Raw genomic sequence first — 22,598 nt, 5'->3', positions numbered from 1 at the left:
GACACCGGGGCCACCACCCCCGCGCGACACAAACGCGGGGCGGGCAGCCCTCATGCATACGCAAGAGCTCATTAGCATGGCGACCAGCGGGCCCCGCCCCCCGCGGCCGTGTGTACGGCGGCTCCCCGCCGGCCCCGCCCCCCCGCGCATATCCCACCCTCATTAGCATGCAGATAAGAGAGGCACCGCCCCCTCATTAGCATGGCGGAGCGCGGGCCCCGCCCCCGGCGGCCATTAGTGCCGCGGCGCCCTGGCTGCGGGGGCGGGCGGTGCTGCTCGCTCCGCTCGGCGCTGCCTCACCGCACGGCGGGGCGGGCGCTGCTGCTGTTGCTGCTGCTGCCGGCGGCGCTCGGCGCGGCGGGGCCTGCGGCTGCTCAGCCCCGGCGGCACGAGGAGGAGCGGGAGGAGAGCGCCGGCGAGAGAGAGAGGCAGGCGTCGGACCCCGCGGCGGCGCTGCCGCGATCGCCCCGCTCGGCTCCCCCATGGCCGCGGGCTGCAGGGACGGCCCGGGGCAGGAGAAGTACCGGCTGGTGGTGGTGGGCGGCGGCGGCGTGGGCAAGTCGGCGCTCACCATCCAGTTCATCCAGGTGAGGGGCCGCGGCGCCCGGGGGGAAGCGCTCCGCCCGCCGGGGCCTGGGCGCTGCCCGGCGCGGGGGGGCCGGGGCCGGAGCCGGCGCGGCGGGCGGCAGCTCCCGGCGGCGCCGTGGGATGCTGCCGGCGGGGCAGCGGGAAGCCCGGGGCGGGGAGGCGGCGGCGTGACCTTGAGGGGCTCGGGGCGGCGGCGGTCGGGCTGGTGCGAGCCCCCGGGAAGGTTCTGGAGGGCGGGACGAGGCGGCCGCCGCCCCCGGCCCGCCGGGCGCCGCCGCCGGGTGGGGTTCGCCGGCCGGGCGTGCTGGGCTCCGGGGCGCCGCGGCGCTTGGGACCGGCGGCTTCGGTGTCGCGGGCGGGGTCCGGCCCCGCGCTCCGCCCGGGAAGCGGCAGGCGCGGTCGGCGGCCGCGGCCGGGGAGCGGTGACACTCGGCGTCCGGCTCCGAAATAGCTGCCCCGGGCTGAGCATCTTGTGCTGGCCCGGCAAGGGGCCAGGAAGCTCCCACGGCTCCCCCCGAGAAGGAGGGGTGTTTGCGGCGGGGCACGCCGTGCGAGCTGGGACCAGCCAGCGCCCACCGCCCCTCGGAGCGCCTGCTGTTCATCCCGCAACTTGTAGACAATTGAACTTTTTCGTCTATTGGTTTTCGGTGAAAACCACGCCAAAATAGGCGATACAAAGGGCGCGTGTCCGTGTTACGAGGGAGATCCCTTTTCAGTGTTTCGCCACGAATTCAGCCGTACCTCCTTTACTTATTTTCATCCCCTGCCCTGTTGCTGTTAGCATTTCTACCTCTGTTTATGGTAGTAGGAGGAGACAACTACTTGCGTTCTGCTTGCTGCTGTTGCTGACGGCAGAACAGCAAATCTGGAGAGCATGGCTTCTTGTTTGTTTTCTTTTATTCCGCTGTGGAGAGCCGGTAATGCTCTACCTACCAGTAAGACGGGCTGCTTGACAGCGCGGCAGACTTGTCTTTTAATGTTGGGGTGATGATGTTCTCCACTAATATTTTGTTAGAACAAAATAGGTATTGGGTAATCTGATAGCAAATAGAGCGTTTCTTTATTTCAGTCGTTTTTTTAATTCACATATGCATGCGTGTGTTCATTAGCTCAACTGCTCTGTTAAGAATTTAAGCTCTGCAGCATAGACTAAGTAGCTACATAGAAAACATTACTTTGTGTTTTTTGGGTAAGTACTGGATAGCGGAATGCTGATAAGATCCAGTGTTGTACGGAGCATTAAAAGAGGGAACCCTTTGGGAGAAACAGTTCTTTGGAACTAGTTCAGTTTGAACGGTGTTTTTTGAAGTGTATTACACAGGTGTCTTTTGTCAGACGTGTAGATGGCTGGTCAGTTTCTAGTAAAATACTGGCTGGTTGGTGTGCTCGAAGGTGATGGGGCTGGAATAACTGCAGTGCTCTCAGCGTGTGGATTGAATTCCTCATTGCTTGCGTATGGAGATAATTAAACCCTGCGTTTTCTGCAGCTGGTTGAGGGTGCCGTTCACTGCTGCTGTAGGTGGTGTTGCCTGTGTCTCGCTGTGGCAGTCATGTGTGCAGCTGGATATGGCTTCAGCTCTGAGATGCTGCTGTCTTGGGAAATGTTGCTGAAGGGATTTCTGGATTCTGTGGCAGCATTGAGGGCTTTGGGATAACTTTACCTTAGCAAGAAAAAAGCTGTAATTTATACTAAAGATGTAAGGAGGAAAAAAGGGGAGTTCACACTTGATGCCTTTGTATAGCCATCTTTTTTAAGAGCAGTAAGGTTCTGCTGAGTACTGGATACCTTCAGTATTTGAGTACTTGTTGAAATTAATTCTTTAACCCGATAGTTTGAGCTTATATTAACTATAAAAATAAATCTTGGGCGAAGTGCTATGACTGACACTTGTCTTTCAGCAAAAGAAGAACCCGTGTCTGTTTTGCCACGTATAAGGATCTTTTCAAATTAACAGCAGAAAAATAAATAGTTCACTTTGAGAGAGCAGCACTGTGGTGTTAAGCTGACACATTGAGGGTAAATTCTTCAAAACAACTTATTGTCAGTTTGCATTAAGTTATCTCCATCTTCTTGCCCTCTCCGCAGCTTTATCCTGAGATAAAATCTTGCCACTGCAAAGTGAAGTTTAGCAGAAAATTCAGCCTTGAAAAAAACCCAAACAACCCAAAACAAAACTGAAGAAAAATAGCTGGGAAATAAAGACCTGGGCAGTACTTCAGGTACCTTAGAGAAGAGTTTTGTGTTGTTTCTGTGCTTGCTGTGTGGTTTTGGACAATAAGAGATGAGGCTTGCTGTACTATTTATATCCTAGAGCGTCTTCCTGAGCTCTTAAAACTGTGATGTTATCAAGAGTGTGCTTTGCCATGCAGGCACCTGGGTAGTTTCTGTGCGGCAAGTGTATTGCCAAATACGTTGTTTGTCTTTTAAGGCTGCACAGAAACTGCTCCAAGTTGTTTTAAAATTGATTACGAGCAAGTCACGTGCTTCATTTTTGGAATTTCTTAGGATTAAGTGACAAACGTGTAGTGGCCTTCACTAAAACGTGGATCAGTACTAGCTTTTGCTGCATGACAGATCCTGATGTCAGTGGAGGATTTAAATTCTTTTTTGCTTCTTTATTGCTTGTGTTTAAAATAAGGCTGTCACCACCTGAAGCTTAAAAAGGAAAGCTTTTTCCTTCTTACTACTAGCAAATATTTCTGCACTTGGTATTGCTTTCCTTTTTAATTTTCAGTAAATCAGTACTCAAGTGCAGCTTTTACTTCGGTGCTGATTGTTTTCCAGTAAATCAGACTTTTGTGGTGATAGGATGGCTGCAATGTACCTCATATCTTTGAAAGACAACAGGGGATTCATACTCGAAAATGGGAAAACTCTTCCTTGATTTCAGATAAAGCAAAGGGAAACATGAGAAAGTGAGGATGTAAGAAGAACCAGTTAATCTTCTTTCTTTTGCCAGCTTTCTGGGATGGCTGCACAGCTCATCCTTCCCTGCCTTGTTTAGATGACGTTGGGAAAGCAGAGAGCATTCATTCCTGCAGGAGCAGCAGTGGCTGTGGTTATGGCAGTGCAGAGTGCTCCTCAGCTTGCTGTCCTGTGTGAGAGTACCAGTTCCTGCTGATTGTTGTGCCTCAGGCTGGCCTGAAACAGCAACGTGTTTGTAAAGGAGTGAGCAAACCCATCCCATACAATGGAAACTCTCTGTTGTCCTGAGTTCAGCCTCACTGTGCTAATTAGGGCAGTGCAGGAGTGAGTGAGGTGTAATGGTCACTTGTGTATAACTGCCTGGGCTCACCTCTCAGACATTCACCTGACACCTTGGAGTAGTGTTAGAGTACAAATTAGCAGATCAAAGCTTTCAGTGGTTAATGAGCAGCGTGTTCCTCAAAATTCTTCCTCTAGGGAGGTGCACACAGCTCAATATTGCTGTCGGTGGGCCAGGATTTCATCCTGGAAATATCAGATCATTTCCTTTAAATCAGGATATGATAGATGAATTTACTGCTGTCGAGCCTGTGCACTGGTAAGACAGGAAGTGAAGATGTTTTAATTGTGGAGGAGAGTTAATGGGATGTTGCAGCTATAAACTCTAGGAAAGCAGCAGTGAATGATAGTTCAGCATTACACCACAGCATTTTGTAAAAGGCTAAGTGGTAGAACTAAGCATTCCTTCTGTTATTGAAAACATACACAAATAATCCATCATGCTCACATCCCAAGAGGCAGAAAACTTTTAAAATGCATTGCAGCCAGTTAACTGGCCTCTTAGCAGGCTGAGGTATTTGGGAGTATGAGCTGTGCAGAGCACACAGCTGTTGCCACAATAGCTTTTCTCCAGCTGTCATGCAGAGGTCTGTCACAAAATGCCCCACATTCCCTTGTAACTCAGCCCTTTGTAATATTCAGGTTTCCTTGCTCAAAGGGAATACAGCCTAGCAACTACCTAATCACCCTCTGATTTTTTTTTTTTATCCTGCAGTTGCCATTTACTTCATGCCTTTTTTTTTTGTGTGAAATTGAACAATATATAGCTAGTTTTAGTAGTATGCAGCAAGAAAGCCACTAATATTTTATTCTCTCAAGTCTGCTGTGAAAAATACTGTCTGTTTTCTATCAGAATTGATAAGTTTATTTGTCCTGGTGGTTTTTCCTCTTTGTAAAATGGTGGCTTTGGTTTTGTGACAATGACATGTATAGTTTTGAATACTGAGTAGGCTTCGGTGACTTGTATGAATGCATCAGTTAATAAATGTCACTAGATCCCTGAGATGATATTGAATGGATGTAGTTCAGTGTGGCTGAGGTGAGCTTAGTTTGTCAGTCAGCTTACCTGTGGTAAGGCATGAACATTTTTGAAATTGCTAAAGCACACGATACAAAATCTGTGTAGGGCTCCAGTGTTTGGGGCTTTTTTTATTTGTTTACTGATTTCATGCTGTATTTACAAGCTCAAATCTTACTGCCAAGTTTGTAAAAGAAAATACTTTTCCTACTGCCCTTAAAGTGCCTGTAACAAATTCTGAATGGAGCTGAGCTTACTGTTCCACTCACTATTGAGTAAAGTGAGTGGGATGTAGATTTTTGACTCTTGAATTTTAATATCAGACACTTTGCTTGAAAGCAGGCGTATGACTTGCAGATGGATGAGTGAGCAGTTGTTCAGGCTTTTTTTTCCCCCTTTCTTCCTTTCCTTTTCCAAGCTGCTACTTTCACAGGACTGTTCCCATTAACTAGCAATAAATCCAAAGGTGGGTTATCTCAAAGTGTCTTTTATCTCTGAAATAGCTGTTGGGCAACAAAACGGCTTGTTCTGAATTTTATGCTCTACATATGAATTCCAAGCTCCAAAATAGAGTAGTAAAGTAGATTGAAAAGCAACAACTGAGCGTGCAGCTGGTGTTGGAGCCAGCGTGCTGGGTGTTTGACAGACCCTGATGTCTTGGTGCCCCATTTCCCTGTGCTGGACTTGGGATGTGCAAATCCCTCCACAGTTTCTGGGTATTCTGACTAACCCTCGGTGACTGTCAAAAAATGCTCTTGGAGTAAGCGTGCAGGCAAATTAAAGGGACAGGATGCCACGGATTCCAGGCTGCAGATTCACGCAGGGCTACTCTGGGACTGGTATGCTCACACTGAGATAAAGCCTGGGGCCTCCTTACAGTAACTCAAGGTGACAAAATACAGTTCAGGAGCAACTGATTGTCGACATCTGTTGAGGTTAAAGGTGGGAAATAAAAATCCTAATCAAAACAAAGGACTTGTGATGCAGTCACCTGGAATAATAAGGGCTGCTCGTCTGCCCCTCTTGTGAAACTTGAACCGCTCGGCTCCTTGCTTCCTGCAGCACTGCTACCAAGCAAAAGCCTGGGCTCGCTCTGGTTACAGATCTACAGCCTGGGAATGTAGTAGGTGACTTCAGGCTTGCCTTGCAGGCAAGAAGCAAACCTCAGGCTGCCTGTGAGGGTTCCAGTATAGCCAGCAGTGACATAATGAATCCTGTTATCTGGCGCTCGTGCCTCGTGCTACTGCACACACAGGGTAGAGCTGAGCTGGGTTCAAAAGCTGCCATAAACTTGGAGCAGTGCTTAAGTTTTGAGATACTCACCATTCTGGTTTTGAGTGATTTACAAATTTTTTTCCAAAGTGACATTCCTTTGGGATAACTTAACCCACGTGGCAGTCCGAGAGCACCTTTCTGTGCGCTAGCTCCTAGCAGCGGTTGCTTGTATAGCGAGTAAATATTGACGTACCTTTTGGTTATCAGGTCGTCTTCTACTGCCACTTGCACAAGGAGTCCTGGCACGGTTTCCCAGATCTCTGCCTGGCATGCCCTTTGCACTGCCAGGGATGAATAGGCAGCTGCTGGCCTCTAGCCCTGAGCCTCCTTCCCGTACTGGAGGGAGAGGCTCCTGCCTCTGGTTTTGGCTGGAGCTCTGAATTCCAGTGCTCAGTAGTGGTGGTGGAGGGTGGCTCTTATAAGTAGGGCTCATATATTCCAAGAGTTTGGAAGGGCCTGAATGGCTTATGTTTGTATACCTTGTGCAACCTGTTCGCACTTACTGAAAGCATTCCCGGCACTGCAAACGCTGTGACTGACCTCCTTGAAGTGTCCAAAGATAAATACCAGCTTCGTGAAGTGGAATGTAGCAGACTTCTGGCTGGCTGGTAGGGAGCTGGGTTTGCTGCAGACCTTCCCAAATTAGTCAGTCTACAGGTCTAGACCGGTGTGACACAAGCAGAGAACTTCTCCCTTTGTTCCAACAATTCAGGTGGCTTAACTGCACCGGTTTGGTAGCCTTGTCTTCAGTTATGGTCAAAAGGCACTGTTGAAGGAAAATGGAACCAGAAAAATGTACCACTTCTTGTTCTAGTTCAAGAAGTATGTAAAACCGACATTAAAACAGAAATCATGCCTGTAATTGGTACTTTTAATTTTTTTTAAAATTTGTTGCTCTGCATAGGACACATCTAAAGATTCCTGGATGTAACTTTGAACAACCAAGACAAACTCTTACTGGGAGGAGTAGGAGGGAACCAGATTGAAAAGTTTAATTGTAAATAATGCACTGAGGTGATGTTGGCCTCCAAGTACAAAGTCGTACAAAGTTGTTGGGGTTCTGTTTTGAAATTCTGAGAGACAGCAGTGGTAGCCTGCTACTACAAATTTCTAGTTAGATCCCAAGTGAATTATTTCTGTCTGGGTAGTGAGTGAGACCCTTTCTGTTCACTTGGCACTGTATCCTTCTTCATGAAGACACGCTGTGTGACTGTGAACAACTTTTTTTCTTGTCTCTTTTTTATCTTTTCTTTGCTATTTTGTATGCTGTGTCTTATGGCTCAAGTGAGATTGCAGCTTGGGTTTGGGATAGCCTGTAGGGCACGTAATGGGAGCAGGTAACACAAAAGAAAATATTTCTTTCCTCTCTTTATAACTTAATTACTTAAAGTAGATAGCAGACAAGGGATGTTTGCTCCATATGTTTGCTTTGCCTTTTCTTACTTTTTTTCACCATGCGTATACTTAAGCTGGTCTCATCCCAGTGTGTGAAGCTCATGATACACAGTGGTGCTTCTGGATGGGACTCTGGTGAGGTTGAAATTACTTCTTTGTAGATTGCTTGCTTTCACTAGGTTGTTTTTAAGAGGGTTGGCTGGATTGCTGTGCCTGGACTGTTCTTGGTTAAGCTGAAGAAGGTCACGTATTCACGTTTGAAGTGCTTGATCTTGAGACTGATCAAGCATTGTGTGCAAGGGCTGTTGTTGCAGCAAGGTTGGGGATTCTGATTTGCTGCTGGAATGGGAAAGGCTGGAGAACTTGGGTTTGTGCAGAGCCTCCAACCTGACTGAGTGAGGGCAGCTGAGGAGGACTGTGTGCGCTGCTCTGGTTGCACGGGGAAATGCCATACACTCTGCTTACAGAGGGAGATCCTGTTGGATGATGGAGTTCATGGTGAATCTTTGTAACACTCAAATGTGCTCATGCTAAATCTCACGAAGGACTAAAGAGGAGAAGATGCCTCTGGAAGAGGCTTGTGTGGAGCTCCCCAGGACTGCAGTTGGCAAGTGAGGGCTGCATGTGTGACCACGAGGGCTGTGCTGGTGCAGATGGTGAACTGGAGAGCCTTGAGAGTGAGGGCAAGTTGATGGTTTGCTTTTTAGAAGGGACTGACAGTGGGGAGGCACAAGGCTGGGGAAGTGTTTTTGTTCTTCAAGCCTGAAGAAACAGGGCTTTGCTATAACTGAAAGTTTAATTTGAGAAGCTAGTACTACAAGTAAGGAAAAATGTTCAGAAGGTCCCCTTGCTGCCACAGCAGTTTGCCATTATAGCTATTTACTCCCTCCAGTGCACCGAAACTCCGCAAGCCATGGGAGTTAAAAATAACCAGGGAATGTTTTTACCCAGGATCAGTTACCCTGTCTGGTTCACTGTGCAGCTCTGCAAACAACTTCATCTGGCAGTCGAGCTCATTTAGCCAGGCCTGCACCAGCTTCTCAGTTGTGAGCAGAAAGTGAAGTGTAGTTTTCGGTGAATCCAGATAGGAGTGAGTTCAGGCGATAGGAATGTATGCAGAAGGGCACTATTAAAGATAGCATAAAGTGCTGGCTGCTGAGACCTGCGTGCTTTAATGATTAACTAGATGTTAGCACTGACACGTAAAAATGGTGCAGTTGAAGAAAAAAATTGGTGTAACCCTCACAAGCAAAGTACTCCACAAAGATCTTTATTCAGGGGACTTACGAGAAGCGTTATTTCTCAGCAGATTAGCTGTGGGTACACACATTAATAACTATCAAACATGTCACTTTCCTCAAGTCTTCTAAGCCAGAAAATTACCTTGAGCTTCCACACAACTTACCAGCAAATTATTCTTCCAGTCCTGTTCAGAATATTCTGTAAATGTAGTGATATAGTATGTTGAGTCACCAGTTATATTTGCTAGGAAAAGAAATTTTAAAATCACTCTCGTTACCATTTTGAGTTTTCCTGACAAAACTAACAGCTTAGCTCATATTGCAGAGCATCTTCAGTATTCCTCATTTAAGCAGACATAAATCTATAAACCTTCAAGCAAATCTGAGTGTTTTGCTTCATATGTGGTAAGTAGACCATGAAATGGTAGCATGCCAGTGATAAATCTGTGTGAAAAATCTGGCATCTTTGGGTAGAAAAATGATCTACTAAATTTCTTCTGTTCTTAGACTTGTTCTATGCAGGGAAAATAAGTGGGATTACAGTAATATGCACTGCTTAAGGTAGGCAGTTACTTAACTGTGTGTTCATAATGTTTCTGTGTTTCTCCCTCCTTTTAAGAAGGTGCTTTATGATCATGTTAAAAGTACCTGTCTCTAATATATTTGTATATGTGCTGCCAGCTCTACTAAAGAAGCATGCAGTGTTTTCCTCTACTAGCTCACACTAACAAGCCTTCATTAGCAAAACCCAATAAAGTAATGGTGATGAATTTAAATGGATTCTGGCTTTGCATGACCCAGTATTACTGAGAATGCAATAATGAGTATATTTTAACTTTGCCTTGCAATTTCAGTTGCTGCTTAGGATTTTTTTCCTAGCAGCTTGTGTTTGAAGTCCTCCAGAAACACAGCATCTTTGCTTTTGCATCCTATTCTCCTGCCTCCTCTCAGACCCCAGACTGTTACCTGAATCTTGGCTGTGTCCTGAGAGATTTCCAAGGTGCACCCATATGTGCTGTATCACTTTGATTTCCCATACTTTGATTTTCCTTAAACTGATGTTCCCCTTCCTTCTGAAGCAGGTTTGCATCCTGATGGGAATTCTCAAAATATCATGGATGGAGGTGATATCCTGCTGTGCTCAGCAGCACTCCTGCAGTGTTGCAGCAAATTCTGAAGCTTTTTTCTGATTGGTGTATGCCATGAAAAACATTTTCCAGACCCTCCAATTTGAAAGTGGACCTGTGAGGCAAAGATCCTTCTTAACACATCAGCAAAGTTAACCACCTGTGCCTTATCTTACCATCGAAGAGTATTTAAAGGAGAACTTTTAGACTGTGGAGATAGTCTTCTTTCTGTCTCTGTAGGGGCCTTAAGAGGGATGTTTGTGGTGGGGATTTTTTTGTTTCTGGAAATAAATTGTTCTGTCTGTGGCATCCAGTGGACCAACCACTTTGAATGTCTTGCCCTGCTGCTTTTATTGCTGGCTCTTAGCAGGTTGTCACCATGCCACAGTGCTCTTGTCTACTTAGCTTTGGTTTGGAGGCTTGTGCTTCCAGCTCTTTTGAGTCGGTTTAACTACTTCTCTAGCTGTTGGGACAATATTATTTTATGTTGAGCAAGTGATACTACCAACTGAAGGAGTGCTAAACCTTGAAGCTCTTGTCTGGTTTGATTGCTGCAATAACTGCATGTCTAAGCTGCATGCCATACCTGGAATAGAGGAGGTTTAATTCTCTGGATAATTTCATCAAGAAATTATCAGAAGGGAATCAGGCTGCTCACTGTAACTTCTTGAGCATGATTTTAGCATTAAATTTTACATGAAAACCAGGCCTTCTGCTGTAATGTAATTTAAGATGCTCCTGCTTCTAGCAATTATGTACTTTGTAACTTGCTCTGTCATACCGTGTCAGCCCCGGGGTGATGCTGTAGGAAGTCTCACAAACATCCAGGTAGAATTGGAAGAATTCTCTGTACTCCTGGGGACCAGCAGAGCCATGGTTTGACCCTGTTGCAGGCAGGGTGGGTGGGACAGGAGCTGCTTCTGCAGCAGATGAACCGCAGAAGATGATGTGGCTACAACTGGCTGCAGCCTTGTGCAATGGGGGGAAGCTGGCCCGTTCCGGGGGGCAGGCTGACACATGGGCTGCTTGTTCCCCTTGCAGAGGGCACAAGGAGAGTTGTGAAATGCCCCCTGTGTGTAATCCTGATGAGCGAGTCCTGCTCTCAGAAAAGAGGCTGTTCGGCTGAAGGCTCTCGGAGGTCAGACTGTGTCAGAGCAGCTGATGGAGCAAGAGGTTTGGTTTCCTTCAGGTTCAGCTTGTAGTGTCAAGGCAGCTCTTCAGTTTTTGAGGTGTGGTCTTCTGGCTGATCCAGCTGCTATGGGAGCCTGCACATCTGAGACTGCCTGGCAGTGGATTTGCTCTTTGATCTGTCCTGAGAACATTACTTAGTGCAAGGAGACATTTTAAACAGAGTGCTTCACTTTCATCAAGGATGTTTAAAACCTGAGGCATTTCTGAATTCCTGTATCTCTGACCTAAATCTACTAACTATAGAAAATGTTTTGTCTCACGCAGAGTTTCTGCTTTGTTTCTATCTTGCTGGAGCAATACACCCAAATATATTGCTGCCGACATCTCAACTTCTTTGAATTTAAAAAAAAACACTTGAAAGTTCAGCTTTTGAAGTAGCTAAAGACATGTTTTCCTTTAGCTGTCTAGAAGTTTTTGCACCCATTACAATGGATATAGTGTCTATCAGGTAACTGGCACATTTGACAAATTTTTTTTTCTGTTAAACTATTCTTAGTCATGTATATCCTACAAAAGTTGACAAAATTCACTATCATTTGTACATTTGAAATTGCCCAGTGCCTCTGTTGGTGGGTAAAGAGCCTCAGATCTGAAGTAGTCGACTTCCTTGTCCCATTATCTGCCTTCTGCCCAGTAGGTTACATTCCACACATATTTAATAGTGGCTTCCCCTCCTCCTTAGCTGCTTTGACTTGTTTTGTGGGAGGGCTTGAATATTTCAACTGACACGCCAGAGGTTTTCTCCCAAAAAAGGCAACTGATAATAAAATTGTTCACTTAGAGCAGATTTTGAAAATAATTGAGTCTCTGCTGATCTGGTGTCTGTTGAAATTGTGACCTGAGGTTTTAAAATCCAATTGAATTGGGGATTTTGCTCAAGGTGCAATTTTAGCTCTTAAACTACAAAAAAAATCTCAAACCTTGAAATTCTATCTTCTGTGCATTTCTTCAGTTTACAAATACTCTGAAGAAAATAAACAAAAGCCCTGCATCTCTTGAGCTGATCTCCTGAAAAAGATACTGGATGCCTGCCTGCATGAGGGAAGGTGGTGATCTGGAAGAATTTGTTCAGGGTGATTTCAGAAGATGAATAATTTAAACTGCAGCCTTTTGCTTCAGACTAGATAATTGAGGCTGGGTTTTCTAACAGCTTATGTTCAAACTTTAAAAAATTCCCTGCAGCTCGTGTACTTTAGGTAGCTGTTTTGTACTTGAGTTAATCCCATGCCAGTTGAGTAGCGTGAGAAATTTAAAAGTATCTCAGCTTTTCCCCTGTGCTAGGAGTTATGGGCTGCTACTGTGACTGCCTAGCACTATTCACCTGGTTATTTATCATCTCTTTGTAACTTCTTCCTTGAATGGATTGTCTCTCCTCAGTCCAGAAAACACATGATAGATACACGGAAAGGGACTCATGCTGCTTGATTCTCCTGGACAAAACCCCATGTTCTGTTTACTGCTGACTAAACATCTCCAAGTTGGAGCACTGACTTTTGTCAGCTTCCAGGCTGTGCTTTGAAGTGTGAGCTGCTGCAGATGAATGGCTGCCACTGCCATTCCCAGGAAGATTTCCCCAGATTTGTTTTTATGTCTTCAGGATCTGACGGTCATTTCCTAAACCTGAAGCATGTAGACTGTCAGTGCCAAAACTTACTTGAAGAGGTCTTTGTTATAACTCTGCTTTCCTGGTTAAAAAGAACCCAAACCCCAACAAATAGATATAAAATACACACATATATATTTATATATATGTATGTATATACAAAACAGTAATGCATTAGTGGGCTTTGATTCTGTCCCACATGTTTGTAACACATACGGTCCCTCCAGGCAGCTTTGAGTTCTGGTCATTCTGAAAGGTTGAGTTTAACACATGCACAGGAAATGAGTCTTCTAAGACTTATGACTTAAATTAAAATACTTTCTAATGCTGGAAGAAAGCTCAAAAGAGAAACTACTTGCCTTTAATTGGTAGCATCCAGCCTGTCTTTGTAAATAACATCAGCTTTGCAGCCTGTTAAACGCTGGCAGAGCTGTGTGGTGCTAATGCTGTGATCAGAGGGACGTTCACACTCTGCTACATCCAGGTTAAGCAACAAGAAGATAAGGTCTCCTGAAGGGTTTCTGGACTGCCTGTCTGGAGGCTTCACCTACGATTACTGGAAATCTGAATAGTCCATTATTCTGAGTGTGATGAAGTTGAAAAACCTGTTTCTAATCTATAAAAAATTGAGAGAAACTAATGTGCTTTCCTGTGGTTTTTGGTGCAGAAGGCTGTCTGCTTGTGCATTCCACGCTCTGTTTTCTCTTCACTGAATGCCTTAACCACAAGATCTCGGCTTGGTAGAATATAGGAGCGGAAATAACAGTAGGGTTTAAAAAAAAAACCAAGAAAAAACCCCCCTCTGATCAAACCCAGTGCATTCTAAAGCTGCTTTCTGTAAGTAAACAAATTGAAGGTCTTTGCATACTGCTCACACATTTTTAGATGGCATTTGCTGTACTGCTGCCTCTTTATACCTTTAAATGAAATATTTGCAGGAGTTCTTTGCTCGAGAAAGCCATCAAATAATGATGCTCTCTACTTATTTGACATGATACTTCATTATGTGTGCCTGTCAGACCAGGAGAGAATGTTGCATGTGGCAATTTGAATTCAGATGTTGCTCTGTAGATCAATTTCTTAATGAAAACAAGTGGCTTTAGGTGATGGAGTATGTTCTTGTCTCCAGGGCAGCATGTTTTAAGCTGTCCCCCCTACTAGATGAAAGGCAAAGCCACTTTTTCACGTGCTGTTAACCTGTTAGTAGCAGGTTAGCAGAGGTTGAAGTTAGTAAAAGCACACATGTAGTGAGTCTGGCTGGTTTGCTATGAGTCCCTTACTTCTGTACTCGTTCTGAACTGGGCTTGGGTAACTTACTTGTTGTTAGCTACTCATTTCCTGTCAGTGTGAACTTGCTTACAGAGAAAACAACTTGAATTTTGTTTGTTTCTAATGTTTTTGTTTGTGCATTTTAGAATTGCTGCATTTCATGCTACAGAAGCTCTTGGGTTGCCTTCTTTCTTTGCATGGGGTAGCAAGGCTTTATTGTGCTGTCCCTTCTGCACTCTGGAATCACCCTCTGCAGGATCATGGCCTCCAGAAATAAATTGAGGAATGGAGGGATTGCTTTGGAGAGGACTAAAAAGCAAGTGACAGCAGCAAAGAGTTACATTTCAGGAGTAGTGGCTCCTCCCCTCCTGGAAAGTCTTATAGGACCTATCAAGTTGAAAGACTGTAAACTAACATTGTGGGGCTGATTATGGCGTGTAAGTATCATTTGGCATGTTGAGATGATAAACAAAAAGGATCTGCCTCGTAAGTTGGTCCTAGACTGTAGAGAAATCGAATACTTTCTGTGCTGTTTGTGGAAACCATAAAAGTACCCTCTTTTCTCAGCTTGCTATATGCCTAAAGAATAGTGGCCTAACATGGTTTTCAGAGGCAAAATCTTTTAGTAGTAAACAAATTAGAGTTTTGTGGCAGTGGCTGTTTACAGTGTCTGTCCTGAAGAAGGTAGCTTACTTCACTGAAGATCTGTTACAAGTTAGTCATCATAAAATCAGAGGGAGAGATAGCAGCTGCTAGTGGAACCAGCTTATCTGAAGTGCAGAAATACAACTAGCATGATCAAATTATTTTTCATCAGCCCTTGTCCTTCTTCCCTTTGATCATCCTTGTAGGTAGTTTAGACAATATGTTTGCTAATGCTTTTCATGAGCTGTATTCATCGGATGTGCACCTCTGTTTTCCAGATAATAATGCTTTTCTCCTCAACTGATAATTGTAAAAGAATAATGTATAGAGAAGTCAGCCTGTATCTTCTAATGCAAATGAAGTAAAAATCATGTGGTCTGGCTGCCCTGTGCAGGCTGGCTTGTAAGTTTAGAAAACAAGTTTATTTGAGAATTTATGTAAATTCTCTGTAAGAATGAGTGCACACGGGGCAGAAGGGAAATCACCTTGCTGGAAACCCCCGGAGTGGATCTTGACTATATGCTGTTACTGAACTGAAGCATCTCAATTTGAACACTTAGTTTTTAAGTTCACACCTTCAACACTCTAAAAATCCCAAAGCCTGCCAGTGTTTGTGAAGTGGTCATGATAAACGGGTCAGTGTGAATATGCTGTAGGAGAAAAATAAATTCTTTACATTTTTAGTGGTGTGCCTTGCTTATTTTCCCTTAAATCTTGAAAGCCTGCTAAAATACTAGATTGTTTTATTCAGAACAGGAGTAGCAGAAGAGGGAGAGAAGAATTTATTCTCTTCAAGTGCAATTTGTTTGAAGAGTTGTTTTTGAAGGTTTGTGTGGACCTACCTGGGTGACTCCAAAGATTTAGCTCTTAGGAAATCGTGACAGAAAACTGGGCTCAAATCTGTTTAGATAATCACATAAAGTCACAGTTTTGCAAAAGGATGAGAAAAGGTTTGTTTACCTGAATGGAGCTGAGGTGTATTGTGTGTTGCCTCATCATGCTCCTGTCCTCTTCTAGCTGGGATGGAGCATTTCCCTGAAGTGAAGCATGTGCACAGAGCAAGATCTGTCAACCAAAGGTCTTTCCTTTCTGTTGATTGTTGATCTGCTAAGCCTTAGGATTCCATACTACAGAGATACCATCTTGTCTGGATTTGTGTACCTGCAGCATAGATGGTGTCCCTGAGTTTTTTAATATGAGGTGAAGAGCAAGGAAAGATTGCAGAAAGTTTCTGGATCCAATGGAGGTTTGCATGCTCTTGATGGTCTCACGTTCTGTAGAAGCATTTAATAGTTTTCAGAGTTTGCTACTGTACTGTAGGAAGAGCATTTTGATGTTAAAGCTCTGTTTGCTGTATTAATCTGCTTCCCCAATTACTTAAGGAAAGCTATGTTTAGAAGCTTTAGATGACAGAGCCAAGAGTGGAGAATGACTGTCTGAGGGTCCAGGTGTGGCTGGGGTGGTATATGGAGCACTTGTGCTTCAAACAAGGAATTACAACACCATTGTTTCATGAGAAAAGGTCTCCAGTGGAGAGCTCGGGTTCAGCCTGAGCATCCAGCTCTGGAAGGAAATCAGGCACTGTTTCCCTTCAGCAGTTCATGTGCTTCTGAGTGGGAAGTGTTTGCTCTTAATTTGATCTTTAAACTCTTCTTCCCCTTGGAGGAGCTTCACTCACAAATGGGTCGAGAGCTATTTTGGAACCCGCTCTAATGTACTGCTAAGTAGGATGTTGGAGAAGAAAATACTAAACAGATTTTCAGTGATCCTAAGGTCTGTGTGACTCTAGAAAATGCTTGTAGCTCAAGCTGTGTATTTCTGAAATAACGCTGGATTGCCTGTAGAGGTGGTGTTTGATACAAATCATATCTTTTATCTGTTACTTAGAATCAGCTCCACCATGGGAAGTGATGGTGCTCGGTGTGAAATTGCTCCAATCTTTCATGTGCCTTCTTTACTGCTACCATAAATGGCCATAGTGTAAAAACATAAGTTGACTTTGTGTGGTGTTTGATTGTGTTGCACCTCAGCTGAATGCTTGCTTGCAGTTTCTTGATGTGGTTCGTCATAGATGTGGCTTTTGACACGTGAAAGTAGGTGTCTGCACGTAAAACTAGTTTGTGGCATGAAGTAGATCTTAACATTAGAACAGGTCTCCCAACATGCATCTTGAGTGTGCTGTGTCTCTGGGTTTTAGTGGAATGAGAATGATCCCTTTCAGAAGATGTTTGGCTTTTTTTGCTTTAGTTGTAAAAGCATGTGGTTTAGGCTTAATTATATTCTCACTGAGGTAGAACAATCCTCGCTTTTAAGATATACATGCTCTAAAAGTGCAAAAGCCAGGATTAACATCCAGCTGGGTGGGTCCTCCAATTCAAAAAGTCATGTGAAATATTCACCTAACAATCACAGAACCAGTTAGGCTGGAAAAGACCTCTGAGATCATCAGGTTCAACCTTTGACTGATCACCACCATATTACCTAGACCATGGCACAAAGTGCCTCATCCTGTCTTTTGAACATGCTTAACATCAATGCCATAGATATTAATTAATGTTAGTTATCTCCATCTTTTTCTAGTCCATGCAGTGTCTGTGATAATTTATAGTGAAAAATAAACTCCCTCTGAGATTTTTATGTGTTTCCCTGCCTCGTGAGTGGGGTCATGCTGACTAAGAGTGGTACTACACCCGCAGGTGCATAGGCGAAGGGGAAGAAACACTGTGGTTGGTTTTAGTACAACCACATGTTTTGCTGGTAAATAAGGTTTTTTTTTTAGATGGAAATCGTTGCTTGCTGAAATATGTAGACTGACTACTAAGAGCAGAAAGCATTTTTAATAAAATTTAAGGACGTAAATGTGTTTCCATTTGATAGTCCTTTGACATCGGAAGTTGCTGAGGCTGAAAATTCTGGCACTGCTTAAGAGCATTTTAATTGTGCTTACTGGGGCTTTAGGATCTCTTCCTTTTCCCTGCAGATCCACTAACAAGCTAATTTGCAGTGCTTATAACCAGTTCTGTGCTATGAAATTGTACTAATGTCAGGATCAGCAATGGTAAAACCACTCTGTAGCTTCTGTTTAGGGGAATTGGACTGTGTGCACATTTCCCTGTATGTGAGTTGGGACAATATTGGTCACGTTGTGCTTTTAAAGTCTTGACTAATTGGGAGGATAACACTACTCAAGAGCTTGTCTCTGTCAAGCTCCCTAGTGAATATTCCAGTTGTGAATGATTTGGCTTCATGTCTGCCATGCTGCTGGGGTGGGCCTGTGTGTGGAGCTTGCTTGGTGGAACAAAAGGGCAGCCATCCATGCATCTTCTGCCAAGAAAGCATCCTCTGCCCAGACAGCATCTCCCCCTTGCTTTTCTGTGATTCTGATGTTGTTGATGGGACTTCATGCACACTGCAGAATAACTCCGGGAAAATAGGTACTGCCCTGTTTGATGCTCTTCAGCTGAGTATAAGTGAGTGTGGATTCTGAAGGAGGGGCACGGACAATGTTAGGGTTGCGCATGAGCTTCATGTGTCACAGTGCAAATGTGCTGATTTAAAAGTGATCTCACCGAGTAACCCTGTGCCACCGAGGTGCAAGGTCTGGAGATACTGCAGGACAGCATGTTTGGGTTGACTTGTGGGACACTGATGCAAAACATGGAGTGGAGCCGTAAATTCTGTCTTCCCACCCATCAGTCTGGTGGTTTGGGTTTCCTTGTTGTTTTTATTTATATTTAGGATAAAACTCTCTCTTTTGCCTCTTGTGTTTCTTCTAAGAACTTAATCTGTCTGCCTGCAATGTAGAAGTTCCAGTAGACATGGCTTTGCTTCTGAGGAGTCAGAAATGAAGTGCTACATAGCCTGTTGTAAACAATCCTCATGTGCTGTACTGTGCCTCAGCCACTTGATGAGAAAACCAGGCTGAATTACGCTGTTGTCAGATGGGAAGGAGTAATAACCTTTGATCTTGAAATCTGCTGCTGCTGGTGGTGAGAGAGACTGCGAAGACATTCTTCAAGGACATTAAGATTAAACTTCTCTGCGAGCACTGATTAGGCTGGAAAGGAAAGCGTTGTACTCCCCTGGTATCTGTGGTGGAAAATACCCTGCACTGCTGTTTTTCAAAGTGATTTGTCCAGCTGAAACTTTGTTTCAGTTACACCGGTCCGCACTGCAGGCTCTTGCACCTCTTGTATTTGATTTCTAAGCTTTTGTTCTTTCAGAAACCTGGAATTTTGAGGATAGTGATATTAATTTGAACAATTATTTCTGAAGCAGTAGTGTCCATATCTGTGAGACTAGCCTCTGTTTAATATACTTGTGCTTTCTGACAGGCATCACACCTCATCACGATGTCAGGTCAGCCTGCGTCACTGAAATATCTGTGGTGGGCATCTCCCTGCTCACATGGGGTAGGATTTCTCCATCTTGCTCCAAAGGTGGAGTAACTTACCACATTGCTTTGCTAAGTTCAGTTTACAATGACTAAATCTGGGTTCTTTTTCTTCCCATCTGTCAGAATCAGACCTGTTGAACACCGTGCCCAAGCAGTGGGACAAAACAAAGACTTCGGTGCCAGGAAGGTCTGAACACGCTGTCCCTAGTGAGAAAAGGCTTACGCAGCCTGCCCCACCTTGGAAGAGATCCCCTTCCTTCCTTTCCACTCCCACAATCAGGTGCATTAACCTGACACCTTAGGTTAGAGGCACGATAAAAAATACCCTTAAGATTTTTGTTGTTTGGCTCTAAATCCCAAACTGAGGCAATGAGTGCTTCTCCTTGATGTGTCTGGGTTAAAAAATCAGATGGTGAAATTTGACTCTCTTGAAAAACTTCATTTGGCAGAGGGAACATGAAGGTTATGGAGCTTTTTGCTGGTTTGGAAGTGAGTGGTGTGGAGTGCTTTGTTCTGCCTCCTGGTCCCCGTGGGAGCCCGTGTGCTGGCCTGGCTCAGAGCAGCCAAATCTGCAAGTACAGATCACATGGAAAAAAAACACCTATTGACCAGTGCAAATTCTCCTTCTGTCTGAGGTTTTGCTGCTTAGTCACAAACTTCTGAGAAATGGTTTCAGGTGGAGGAAAGCACGTTTTCATCTTAAAATACAGTGTGATTGATGACTGATATGGGTGTGCAAAAAAACCCTGGCTACTGAGCTGCTGGGCCTGCAGCATGGGACCAGTGGGCCTTGGGTTAATCAGCCTGGCTGTCATGCCATGTCACTGTGATGTGTGGAAAACTTTAGAAATTGATGTGTTAGAAGTGTGTGTTTAGTATGGTTTTGCTGTTGGAGTTTTTAGCATGAATTTTTGTCGCCAGCTTGCCACCTGCAAGCTGTTCAGACACCCTTTTCTAAAGGAAAGTTACCCAGTGTGGTTTTATTTTAATTAATTTTGCAGCACATCTTACCATTATAATATATGCACCGTGCAGCCTCTGATGCTTGGTGCACTCCTGAATGAGTCACACACTTTGAAGGAGCCCATTATTTCATGGGTAGGCAACCAATTATTTCATTATCATTTAAAATTGTCATGCTCCAAGATAACTGCTAAGTGTTTCACTGAGTTGGGTGAGGATCTGGGGGCAAGGCTAGTAATTATTAGCCTTGCTAATGAAAATAGATGGCTAAATAACACTTACACAGCTGTAATTTCAGCATTCCTGACACTTCTGGTTATGACACTTTCCAAACTTAAAGATAATAGTAATTGTCTGTAGTCTGCAAAATTAGTCTAGACAGTCTAATCTAAGGCCAAAAGGTTGGAGTTGAATAAATATGTAATTTGGGCAAATAAAGCTATTAGAGCTGTGCTTATCGTCTTGAAGCAATAGTTCTTATTAGATAGAAGTGCTATTTTATAGCTTTTTCCTAAATAATTAGCTTTTAATGATCAGTCAACAAATATTTGAAAAATAAAGCACTCCAGACTTTGCTAATGAAACTGAATGTTATTATGTTGGATATTGTCCAAGCTGGTGTTCAAAAATTCCATGGAATTTACTGGTAATAGAAAAACCCTACAGGACAGGATCTAGTGCATTGCTATCAATGTCTACAATGATCTGGCAGTGTAAATAAAATGTGTTGCTGGGTCTGAAAGAGTCACTTCAACGTTTTTGTTTCCCAGCAGAACGAGTGGTATGATCAGAACTTCTGGAAGCTTTCATTCTTTGGGCTCAGTCCCTGTTTGGCATTTACATATTTGAGCAAATTGTGTATTAATAAAGTAATTGAAGATATTGAAGTTGGGTCAAAAGGTGTCTCTTGGTGATACTATGTGAACTTGATTAAGGTGCCTGGACATATAAATGTGGTTTGCATGGCTAGTATTTATTTGGATGAGGGATTTTTATAATTTTTATGTGGCAATTTGAGCTTTCTGATTTCTTGATCATCCTGAAGGCAGCAGGGAGTTACAGTGGAATGTCAGGACTGGGGATGATAAAACCTCCCTCTTTCACTAGGAAGTTGCTGTAGTTTAATTGTAGGATGAAATACTATCTTATAAATATTTAATCCTAGCTTGACTTATTCTAGAAAACTGTAGGCTCTAGGTTTAGTGGGCTAGTCAACCTGATTGTATCTCCATGTTAAACAAATGCTTTAAGAGGAAGAATGTGGAGAATTTACCTTCCTCGGGCTTTGTACCTGACTCGTTCTGATGAATGGAGTCAGAATAAGAAAGGTGTTCACTTCAGAAAGTTTTGATCTTAGCTTGCTGGGGAGTCCCAGGGATCAAACATTTTCAGGTACTTAAAATGTGAAATAGGGGTTAGAGTTGCTGGAGTGCAGCTTTGTTTCACTGGCTTGTTGGGTTAGAAAAACTTCTTACTTTAATTAATTTAATTAATGTAATTGTCTGGCTCCAAATGTCCATAACCTAAGCTAGACAATCTGAAAAGTCCAAGTTGATCAGAGTTATGAAGTGGCTTCTTTGTTAATAGATTGGAAATGCCCTAAACGTGGATGTCCTTGGAGCCACTAAGCTGAAGCCTGTTGCTGACTGTGGTATAGTTACATCTCAATTACAGAAGTGAAGAGAGATTTTAATTGACTAAGTCTTCTCCAGTTACTTAGTTTATAAACCAAAATCTCTTAATTACACTGTCTATCTTGAGGTTGATTTGATAATGATTTCTTGTCTATGAGGAAAAAGTAATCTATGACTTGCCTCACCAGGGGATTTTTGAAGCAGCCTTACTTTTTCTCTTACAGCTGTAGTCTGGTTATACACAGTCCTAAGATCAGATATGTACTTTAAAAAAAAATCACTGCTTTCTTGAGAAAAACCTTGAGTTCATTGTGAAGAGCTTATGTGAGCTGCTCATTTGAAAGCTATCTAATCATGATAAAAGGTTCTGGATGAAAAGATGGTGTGTCCTGAATGTTTTCAACATTCTTTGAATTGTGAGTGGTTAAGACGAGGAAGATGAAGTACCTGGTGTGTTCATAGTTCCTGCACATATTTACTGTGAAACAAAAATGAATAAATTAAATCAAGACTCAACTAAGCTTGCAGTATAGAATATGCTTTACAGTCAGACATGTTTCAACTTGAGAAATTGCAGAGCTGCCTTCAAAGAACTCTGTAGGTGCTTACTGGCATTAAAGGGCATTAACTGAAGGCATTACAAAGAAGTCTTCTCAGGCAGTGAAAGTGCACCTTCTGTGATCTTGAGCAATGAAAACTGCACCACTAGGAAGTACTCAAAAGGCCGAAGTTTTAGTGCACATACTGCCTAAACCAGGTGTCTGAGTGAGTGTGTTTGGTGTGGTTTGATTTTTGAGAATTATAAATCGGAGGGAAATGCTCACAGGGTGGTGAGCTGTTAATACCAAGTTGCTGTCCCGGGGGAGAGCTGTAAGCTGGGAACTGAAAGGAGACCTGAGCACAGTGCAGATTCAGTTTAGATTCAGTTTGAGTTTAAAAGGTGGAAGCTGTCTTTAAAAAGTATCAATCTGCTGGTTTTTAAGGAAGT

At 43.7% G+C, this 22,598-nt stretch overlaps 1 protein-coding gene across 2 annotated transcripts in view; it reads left to right on the top strand.

Moving 5' to 3' along the window:
- Positions 1-214: 214 nt before the first annotated feature.
- RRAS2 (RAS related 2) overlaps positions 215-22,598 on the top strand; it is a 42,292-nt gene continuing 19,908 nt past the window's right edge. The window contains exon 1 of one of the 2 annotated variants that reach the window (XM_038137749.1): positions 215-587. In XM_038137749.1, the coding sequence (XP_037993677.1) occupies positions 483-587 (105 nt within the window). In that variant the 5' untranslated portion in view covers positions 215-482. Of the gene's footprint in view, positions 588-940; positions 2,809-22,598 lie in introns of those variants that run through there. The other variant, XM_038137748.1, reaches the window with a different exon arrangement.

This window comes from Motacilla alba, chromosome 5 (assembly GCF_015832195.1).
Source record: "Motacilla alba alba isolate MOTALB_02 chromosome 5, Motacilla_alba_V1.0_pri, whole genome shotgun sequence".
In the NCBI taxonomy this organism is placed as follows: Eukaryota; Metazoa; Chordata; class Aves; order Passeriformes; family Motacillidae; genus Motacilla; species Motacilla alba.
Note: the sequence above shows the minus strand (reverse complement) of the source record. Positions and strands in the feature narration are given on the sequence as shown.